The sequence below is a fragment of the Lissotriton vulgaris genome, chromosome 7 (assembly GCF_964263255.1).
Source record: "Lissotriton vulgaris chromosome 7, aLisVul1.2, whole genome shotgun sequence".
In the NCBI taxonomy this organism is placed as follows: domain Eukaryota; kingdom Metazoa; phylum Chordata; class Amphibia; order Caudata; family Salamandridae; genus Lissotriton; species Lissotriton vulgaris.
The window spans coordinates 1,052,097,261-1,052,108,076 of NC_141695.1; the positions used below are offsets into that span (position 1 = coordinate 1,052,097,261).

Genomic DNA, 10,816 nt, shown 5'->3' on the forward strand with positions numbered 1-10,816 from the left:
GAGTACCACCCTCTAGTGCATCATCATATGCAGGAGTCTATTGGGACGGCTTGGTGCTCTAGAGAAAACGGTTACCTCAAACATTGTTCCCGCAGCCAAGTGCGGTTTCTGAAATCCTGGCAACCATAAAGATCTAGGAAACCTAGGGATGAATAGGTTTCGCCTTGAATTAGACCCTCATGCACAATGGCAGCTATTTTGGGCAGAAGCTTGTTATAAAAGTAATCTTCGCCCAATAAAAACGGGCAGTAAATGAGTGTTTTTGACATTGGTAGCATTGTTCTTCTTGTGAATTCTTTTGGCTAGTGCAAGGATCTCCTTTCTAGTCAAGAGTACAAGAGGGAATTGGGCATCCTTCTCAGGTAGGAAAGTTGTTTGACATTGCATTTTCAACCGTGAAATGGAGGACTGTAACCTGGAGCAGGTTGCATAGTGTCATTTTCCGTTTGAGTTACATGAAGGCTTGTTGGATCAAATGATTTTTGGGATGTAAGTTGCATTGGGAAAAAGGAACTTCTGTGCCTGGTAACTTCGAGGTTTGGAGACAAGACCTTGGAGTAAAATACGGTTACTCTATTTATGTCAAAGTCTGAGGAATTGGCACACATGGGTGCTTGTGTTTGCATGGGTGTAATTAAGTGCACTGTTTAACGATGGTTCTGGAGTCATACTGTTGTGGTCATGTTTTTAACTGCGACTTGTCCTTACAGAGTCGAAGCTTCGTTTGATTCCCTTCCCATAACACCAGCATCCAGTTATCAACCAAGAGTCCTTTTATCATCAGTCCGACCATTTTGTCAATTGCTTAAGGAACTGGTAGGAAGGTTTTCCTTCTCTAGAATAATGCATTGCCTTTGATAGGGAAAAACCATGAACAGTGGTAGTAATATGGTAGTAACAGCTTCACACCACTTACAGGATCTACTCCATGGTGTTCCATCCCTAATCTTGCTGTGGTTTGCCATTTGCTATACTCAGTGACTTCTGCATTAACACCTTCGACGCTCATGACGAGCTCAGCTCGTCATGAGGTACACCTCTCGTACACTCATGCCGAGCTGAGCTCGTCATGATTAGTAGGAATTCCAGATTTTCAGCACAGGGGGGGAAAACCATAAGCGTCGATGGTGTTAAGATAAGGGTGATGACGTATTCAATTCCACGTCTGTATAAGTATTCTGGTCGTGACAAACATAAGATATTAAAATATGTATATTTCAATTCACAGAATCAGGGGGCGGTGTTTTGACAATGCCCCTGTACAAAACAGACTAAAATGTTAACTATAGCATTTTTGGGTTCATGGCGCGGTCATTAAATGAAATGCGTAATGCAAAATAATGTGGCCTATTAGAAAAAATATGTTTGAATAACAGCTTGCAGGTGGACAGACGGGTAGACAAAGGATTGATAGGCGTCATAGTTTCAAATGATTATTAAATCAGGACAGTTATTGGAATAGTGGAGATGGTGCGATTAGATGCTTAAGCACTGTGTTAGTTTCTGCTTCGGTAAAGTCTGAAAGGATCTTGAGTCTTCTACAATAAATCTAACAACAATTTCGCATAACAACGTAGATAAGTTCCCAGACTAGAATCTATCAGAATCTCATGGGAAATAATCCATCAGAATCTGAGAAATATTTCTCAACAGTGAATGATAGATAGCAGTTTCTATTATGGGGTGCCATAACATAATAAGTTTATAATTGGCTCAACAGGATTAAACCATTATTCACAGTTCCACAAAAAAATGTAAGGAGGTACAGGAATGCCCAGCTAATAAACGTTGTTTAGGATGCTCCCTTCGCTGTAGTTAAACATTTAGTTAAAACCATTTAGTGGACTCCAAATCGTTTAGAATCTATAATAACCCACCCCCCACCAAAAAAATACACAGACCCAACTTCCAATTCCATTCTACCAACAAGGCATTTCATACTCCTTTGTCGACCAAACTATTTTCTTGAAATAAAATACTATACCATTAATCGCATTATGCACTCTCACAGCTGCCCGTTTCAGAAAAACTGAATTATTAGAATCAGGAGCAACTAGAGTAGGATTGTACTGAATTTAAAAGGAAATCGGCAGGCACATCTGGAAGTTCAGGCAGATGAAGTTGAAATTAAAAGGATGCAACTCTGCACCCAATTTCCAAATCCAGAGTCCACTATAAACTCAAAATAGTTTGCCGCTACCTGTATTACCGAAGCTAAGTTTAACTAGGTATTAGTAGGCAAAAGATTTGATCAATGAAAGAAAGCAGGTGTTAATGGTATGTTGTTCACATATGCATAGCTATAATAACCATTTACGTGGCATCATAGCACTTTCTCAGTGAGCACGCTTTCGTACGGAAACATTACGGCCATTAATCAATAGTTGCTAGTGTTTGTTGGTGTTTGATTGTGAGAGATAAGAAGATGGCATTTTCAATGTTTATAAGTGATTTGTGTAGGTTAGTGTGAAGTAAAAAATTGCATTCAATTTTGAGAAGACTTTGTAGAGCCTTATCTATATGGGTGAATGTACTGAAGGGCTTTTGTTTTTCCTATCTTGGTTAGTTGGTTTTTCACCGTGTGGCCATAGTAAATTGTTCTCTAGCAAAACATCACATTTCAGGAAGGCAACTGCAAAGTGGTGCTGTACGCGTGATGTGCTGTGTTTATGCTGGATTTGTCAGAGTTATCACAAAGTAAGTTACTTCGATGAATCCTATGTTATGCATGTGAAAGTGTAAGAGTGTTGTCTAAGGTGAGGCCGATTCCACATTTAGGTCCAAAAGCTACTCTCAACCAGGTCAAATGGGTTCATAAAATAACACAGCAGTAGGTATGATGCACCGCTGGGAATGTGAGGCATGAAAATATAATGAAATGAAAATAAATGTATAAAGAGCTCAAATATCAGTTGGCATCAAGGCACTATGAGCCATGTAAACAATCTCAAGGCAGGGAATAGAAGCATTCAGAAGAAAATAACATCAGTCTACAAAGAAATAGCCAAGTTTTTACTGCCTTTCTAAAGCCCGGATGATTTTCCATAGCACTAAGATGATTAGAAAGAGTATTCCACTGTTTGGCCGAGGCTACAGAGAACGAACTTCCTCCCCATCTCGCCTTCTGAAATTTAGGAATGACCACCAGTTTTTTCTTTAAAGTGCATATTGGTCTTGCTGGTTGGTATCACTGAAATGTGGTTCTAATAGCCCGGGGTCCTAAGGTATGCAATGCCTTGTGTGCCATACTCAAGGCTTTAAAGGCGACTTGCTTACTTATGGGCAACCAATGGAGCTTGACCAATTCAGCAGCCAACAACTGATGCCTGGAGAGGTCTAAGATGAGCCTTTCTATGGGTTCTGTGCAGTTTGCAGTTTCTTGATTGAGTACTTGTTGATATTCAGGTACAAGGCATTAAAGTAATCGATCATAGACAAAATTAGCACCACAACTACTGTTTTGCGCTCAGATTTTGAAATATAGGGAAATATTTCACTCAATATTGTGACCAAGTTTAAACAGGAGTATACTGTTCTGTTTACCTGTGAGTCAAAGAAGAAGCGGTCATCCACTATGACGACAAAGATTTTTTGCAACTTTTAAGGTATAGGCAAACTTCTCAATGATTCGGCCAACAATTTCTGTTAAGGATAGATGGTTGACTTCCAAAGATGATCACCTCTGTCTTCTCATCATTTAGTTTGACAATTTTCCCACATCCAGGTGTAAATTGCCTTCATATATTTGTCAAAATTGATGTGCCTAGCCAATCCATCCTCTGACAGATACAATGATCTGTGTATCACCAGCACAGGAGCAGACCTAAAGACCAACTGATCGAATACGTTTGGATAATGGAGAAATGTAAAGATTGAATAGCTTTGGGTTTAATTAGGTGCTCTGAGGGTTTGGGTTTGAGTTGACCAATATTCACTATCTGGGTCCTGTCCGTTAGGAAGGATCTCAGAATATTTAGGGCTGTGCCCTTAAATGCAATCTGAGCTAGGTAAGATGTAAGAATCACTAGGAAGACTGTTAAAAACTGCAGACAGATACAACAGGATCAGTGCTGCAGCCTGACCTGCATCCACCATCGCTCAATGTTATCAACCACTGAGACCAGGGTGGATTCTGTGCTATCGCCACAGTGAAACCCAAACTGAGTAGGGTCCAATAGCTCATAGTACTTAATAAATGTCATCACTTGCCTATTAAGATGTTTTTCCAGAATTGTAACCGTCGTCTGAAGGGGGGATATGGGCCTGTAGTTTTTTTGTTCTTTCAGGTCTAAGCTAGGTTTCATTAAGTGCAGTCTAAACGCTGCCTCTTTACATAGTTTCAGAAAGAAGTTAGTTGCAATAGATTGATTGATAATGGATGTTAGAGGCCCAGCAATGGTTTTAGCGGCCATATGAAAGATTTTTAGTGGACAGGGCTGAAACGGGGATCCTGATTTGAAATTTAGGGGAGAATGTATAGTTTCTTTCTCGGTCATAGGTTGGAAGCAGGAGAACAAATGTTGAACTCCCCTAGAGTCTTCCTTCACATTATATTCTAAACATCTCATATATACTGCCTCTACTAAGGTCATGAGACTGCGCCTGATCTTTATTTTCTATAAATGCATTATGAATGGTAAGGACTTTTAACCCCAATGAACAAGGCCACATCATCACAGAAAGTCTGCGTGCTTTCTGGGCGATTTGAAGTGTTAAAAGAGGACAAAGTATTTATGGTTTTAAATAGCTCTCTAGAAGAGTTGGGAGAATTAGCAACTTTCCCAGTGCAGAATTTAGACTTCTCCTCATAGATAGCTTGTTTATACTCTCTAATAATGACTCAATATTTACTTTTTTCCTCCTGATCATAAGCTCTGTGCCAAACCAGTTCTTGTCTCCAACATGTTTGCATCAATGATTTAAGTTGGTCAGCGAATCAAGGTACAGAAAGTGATTACCTATGGCAGTCTCTAGTCTTAAAAGGGGCAACTTCATCCCAGGCCATGCTAAGCCATCCTGAATATCTTTGTTAGAGTAAAAGGGTATACCCATTAAAGTCACTGGGACCTGGGTGCAATACTGTACATAAAGAGAGGGGTCCCAGTACACAGTATTGAGTCTCAACAAAAAAACATATATACATATATACAAATACACAAAAGCAGCTATTTCGTGAGCACACTTATTTATTCACAATGTGCATGGAGATGCAGTATATCACATTTCATATTGAAATAACATTAGTACCCCAGGGAGTGAAAGAGTGGGATAAGGTGCATGTGAAAGGGAAATATGTGCAGGATTTTCACAAGTAAAAAAGGTTGGTCATCAGCTTCAAAATTCGTAGATTACTCAGTAATGGCTTCAATTTAGAGCCAGCTGAGAAAGGAACAACCAATGTTCTTGACACACTTAGGCGAAACCATGCTCAATGCGCTTATATAGATATCCTCAATATGGGTGGCGCAAGCTGGTAGGGGGGATAGGTTGTCGACGTTTCAACCCCAAACTTAGCCTTAGATATCCGTGAAACCTTAAAACGGGGTCTTCATCAGGACAGTGGTGGTATGCCCATTCTACTGAAGCCAATGTAGCTTCAGTAGCTTTGCAAAGTAAAGAACGGTAGGCCAATCTTAGCTGGTGATCTTTCATAGTATAACTACATTATAACTAATCTCATCTACACACTCAAGCCAGCCCACCTTTACAGGTTTGCCTTATTGTTAGTACAAAATAATGGGAATTAGAAGGGAGCCAGGCATAAAAATAAGGACAATGTACCTGTTGGTAACAACCTTTTTAGGTCTCGCCTCTCAATGCGCATGCGCATTGAGCAGAGCGAGACTATAGGGCTTTAAACAGACTTTAAGTAACTGGCGATTTGATGCTGTGACCCTGCGCTTTTAGGTCAATGCGCAAGCGCATTGACATAAAATGCGCGTGCACAGAATCAAATCGTCAGCCATCTGTTGCCCAGCTTGGTGCCGCTCCACCCCCTGCGGCATCAAAGGCTTTCACGGCCGGCCGGCCGTGAAAGCCTTTTCTTTTAACTTGTTACTATAGACTTTTCTCCGGCAATGCCCTCTTTTCAAATGCACATCCGCCCCCCACCACCATTGAGACACACACAGACACTTCAGCCGCATGTTATCTCCAATAATTACCCTACGCTTGCAGCGGTCCTTGGTGACTTCTGCCGCTAAAAAAGCTACTCATTGTTGGAGAGTGAGATGGGACTGCTAAACCAGCTTTGCGTGGCAGGGCAACAGCTCCTAATTAACCACACAGGTATTGAGGAGCCGTCCACCCCGGCACCATCCATATGGAAAGAACATGTCCGCCGTGATAATCACCCATGGAAAAAAATGGGATTATAAAAAATGTCTCACAGATCAGAAATCTAGTGCAAATTATTTTTAATGATTCCCCTCTGGTTAGCTGGCTTGTTTGTCATTTGAGTAAAGGGGGCGTTGGCGGTCAGAGAGGTTGGGCTCCGTGCCTACGTTCTTCACCTGACTTCGTCCTTCTCTACTTGCACCCCAAGTCAAACTCACTTCCTCAGCTTTGACGTAAAAAGAAGACCCACGGGTAGGCCTTGCCTGACACTGCAAATAGTCCCACTCGTTGCCTTTCAGGCTAGCTTTTATTTCCGCTGTGCTTCCCCCCCCCCACCCCCCCCCCCCCCATCTCACGCCCGAGCATGTGCAAACGTACTCCCTGTGAATTATTTCACTTCAAACAATGAGGCTGCAGTTTGGTTTGTAGTTTCATTACCCGTCCGCATGTATACGGCGTGGCCCCTTCTCAGCCTTCCGCAGTTGGAAAAGAAAATATGCTTGCCTTCATAAATCCAAATTAAAAAGGAAGCTGCATTTACATTTCACCCCCACTCCCCAGACCCACGCATTTACATTTCACCCCCACTCCCCAGACCCACGTATAATGGCGCACGATGTCAGAAAACATGACGCGTGTTTTCACTTTATGACAGAAACCATTACCTTTAAAAATCTGTTACAGTTAGCTTAGTTAGACACGTGATAAATGCCTCCCTAATCCTGCCATATATTATTACAGCTAAAAGGCGCTCGATGAAAAATATTTTGCGCTTATCAGCATTTATGGGCAAATGTGTTTTTGCAGTGATATATTGTATCTTTTTTTTTCTCTTCTTGTTATGGAGATGAAGGAACACACACACCGATTTAGTGCTTTTTAAAGGCTTACTCTTTATAATGAAATATCGCTGCCGCACATTATTTTTAACCTGTAGTTTGATTGTGTTTTCTCCACAGAGACAGGTATGTATGTATTGCGCAAATGTGTATTTTGAAGCTCAGCTGCCGTATAGTCTTAAAAATGTAAGTTTCCAAGTCACTGACTCACTTTAGGTAGCCTTGCCTGACACTGCACATAGTCCCACTCGTTGCCTTTCAGGCTAGCTTTTGTTTCCGCTGTGCTTCCCCACTCCCCCACCCCCACCCCCCCATCTCACGCCCGAGCACGTGCACACGTACTCCCTGTGAATTATTTCACTTCAAACAATGAGGCTGCAGTTTGGTTTGTAGTTTCATTACCTGTCCGCATGTATACGGAGTGGCCCCTTCTCAGCCTTCCGCAGTTGGAAAAGAAAATATGCTTGCCTTCATAAATCCAATTAAAAAGGAAGCTGCATTTACATTTCACCCCCACTTCCCAGACCCACGTAAAAAGCCGCACGATGTCAGAAAACATGACGCGTGTTTTCACTTTGTGACAGAAACCATTACATTTAAAAATCCGTTACAGTTAGCTTAGTTATTAGACACGTGATGAATGCCTCCCTAATCCTGCCATATATTATTACACAAAAAGATGTTAATATTTCACTTCTGTTCTTGGATTTTCGTCACAATAAAAAACACTGAACATAATCATCACAAAAGTTATTTACAAAAGTTTAAGCTATTGCCATTACATATTAAATAAATTATTTAAGTATTAATTATTTAAAAAAATTAAAAGCCATTGTTATTTGTAATATCAATACATCTAAGCACGTAAATACTAAACATGTTGCATTACAAATGCTATAGGTGTCACATTTGCGAAAGTTATAACTATTGGCATTGTAAATGACAAAGCTATTAATTTAGCTATTTTAAAAAACACATAAATAAAAAAAAATCATTTATAAGACCAATAGCTCAAACTTTCCTAATGCGAGACCTATTGCATTTCCAATGCTTGTTTCCTTATATGTTTCTTTGCATTACTAACACTTTGCTTCCACCACAGGTACATTTGTTGGGCATTCCATTTTCGAAATGCATGATATACAACAGCGAAGTAAAGTGATCAGGTTAGGGTATATGTGGTAAAGCTCCCTCTTCATCCTGACCTCTTAGATTTTTTTTTTTTTTTTTACTGACAATGCATTGTTTCTGGTCCTGTCAATAAGTGGGACGTAGGAAACAAAGGTGGATAACAGAAAAAAGGCTATGAACTAAATACATAGGCGAGTTACCTTTCCTGACTGTTTGAGGAAACATTCCAGAGAAACCCACCTCGGACTTCTTGCTCTTTTTCCTTTTCATGGAATTCTTAGCTTCAGTATAGATGAGTTTTTCAGTAATCATTGACCAATCAACAAATGTATCAGTGCATTCAGTGTGAAACGATGTTGAACATTCCATTCTGTGGGTACTGAAGTTTTATTCTAAAGAAAGTTAGAAAAAAAGACATGTTTTCATTCAATTACATTCTGCTAGTGATCTGATCTTGATTTGAGGAGGGCCTGTATATTCTCTACCCCCCGGTTTATGACAGCACTAGACAGTCCAGTTGCTAACTATGCACTTTAAAGTGGGCAGAAGTTGCCTCAAAAGGGCTGGGCTCGGTACCCTGCTTAAGAGTTTATGCAGATCACTATACTGCAGAATGGCAGTGTTTTCTTCTTTTCAAAAGGTGTTAGGTGGCTTACAGAAACGTAAGTATATCCTACTTTCAATATGACAGCTCTATATGAAACTACAGTGTGCAAGAAAAAGACTGCAGCCTGCTGTCGATTATACCTATTTGACAATAAATGTCGACGGCACTGATTAACGCCGACCGGTTTAATCCAAACAACCACTTTCTGACTCATTTTCAAGACCTCTCCAAGACACAACTGGTCTTCAAATGCAATCAGAAGAAGTCGAGTTTTCTTTACACCAACGCAGTAGTCAATAACTAGCTATTCCAACTTTCCATCCGTGCCCCTCCCCACCCCCCCACCCCCCGGTTCCCGTCTAAGCGCTTTGAGGCGAACGTATGGTGGCCCAAACCCCTATACAAAATTATCAACATAGCATCCAATATGCAAGCAAGGTGCAATCGTCGTCATCTACCCCGTCAAACGGGTGCTTCTCGAATAAATGCGCCCCTGTCCACTCCACAGAATAAGAGCAACAACGGAATACTTAATGTGCGTTTCGGTGCTCGAGATGGCAGTGCTTCCTAGGACTACGACACCATTTTCACATGCAGACCAGACCGGTAGCCATTCAACATATAAATTATTCATGTATTTACAGAATGGGAGAGGGAGGCTTCATCTTACGTACAAAAAGCATTAAAAATACAACTACCGTTTGCCCAAAGGCACAGTATAACAACAAAACAAAGTCTGTTGTATGGAAAACCCTTACCAACAACAATAAAAAATGCATTAAAACATTTATTCCGTGTGCTTATTTCTCCTAGCGATTCAGTTTTTAAAACGCACCGCTAGTCATGATCATACTTTGCTGGGCCTCTGAAACATGCATGCATCGTTAATTAAAAGGAATTGGGCATAAAGCGGTGACAGTTCATGGTCATCCATTAAAGGATATCACTCGGGAGAGGAGTTTCATCTGTAACAGAAGCGGATGGGTGGTTTTGTTTTTCTTTGCTGGCAGGGGAGGGGAAATAATTAATATTAAAGGAGAGAAAATAAAAAACAAAAAAAACCTGCCCGTTAAACAAAAACAATGACAGAAGAAAATGAAACTTATCAGACCCCCCTCCCCCCTCCCCCCTCCCCCCCCTTTGTTTACGAAAAAGGCCCTCATTTAGTGTCCGTGCCTTGAGTGGGGTGAGAAGAGCCGGAACCAGACACCCTCAGGACAATAGCGCCGGGAGACGCATTCACCTCTCACCGGTGCCGCTGCGGCTGCTGCTGGGCCCGGCGAGGATGGGCCGCCGTTTGACAGTCGCGATGCTAACGGTGCCGCCCAGCCCTCGGCGAGCGCTGCGCCGCAAAAGGCACCGAGGCAGCGCTATACGGAGCGAGGTTTCCAGGGAAGACAGCTCCGGCAGCAGTGGGAGGGGGAGGAAGCCGGAAAGGAGGCAGCAGCGTCGGCGGAGGGGGGCGCACTGCTCAGCGAGTCCTCGGCACGGCGGCCATTTTAAGACTGGCGGAGAGTCCGGGAACAGCTGCTGCCCGCTGCCTGGGCCTTCGGCTGTGATATAGTCCGTGGAAGGGCGGGGGTAGGGACGAGGCATGGAGCGCATCTGTGGGCTGCTCTTCCGTACAACCACTGCCCAATGGGTTCCCAGTGCCTCTAATGAATTTAAAACTCTTAAAATTACAAGGAAGCTTTGTTTCAATTGTCACACAGTGTTTGAAATGGAAAAAAAGAAGTGCTTTTATACCCTGTACCAACCAGTGTATTCTACTTGGCTTTGTGACAAGTGCCTGTACACTCCAATTAAAAGTATGTAACCTCTGCTGAGAAGTGCAGGTACTCTGCTTCTCAAAATAAAAAGTGAGGGTATTCAGCACCTGACAGTACCGACCTATTTAAAGCAC

At 41.9% G+C, this 10,816-nt stretch overlaps 1 protein-coding gene across 4 annotated transcripts in view; it reads right to left on the reverse strand.

Annotated features, from left to right (window-relative positions):
- Window positions 1-10,470, reverse strand: part of C7H5orf24 (chromosome 7 C5orf24 homolog) — a 44,767-nt gene extending 34,297 nt beyond the window's left edge. The window contains exons 1-2 of one of the 4 annotated variants that reach the window (XM_086931498.1): window positions 10,164-10,470; window positions 8,547-8,698 (exon numbers count right to left, since the gene is read on the reverse strand). In XM_086931498.1, coding sequence (XP_086787624.1) covers window positions 8,547-8,675 — 129 coding nt within the window. In that variant the 5' untranslated portion in view covers window positions 8,676-8,698; window positions 10,164-10,470. Of the gene's footprint in view, window positions 1-8,506; window positions 8,699-10,089 lie in introns of those variants that run through there. The other 3 variants (XM_086931497.1, XM_086931499.1, XM_086931500.1) reach the window with 3 other exon arrangements.
- Between the last annotated feature and the right edge of the window lie 346 nt (window positions 10,471-10,816).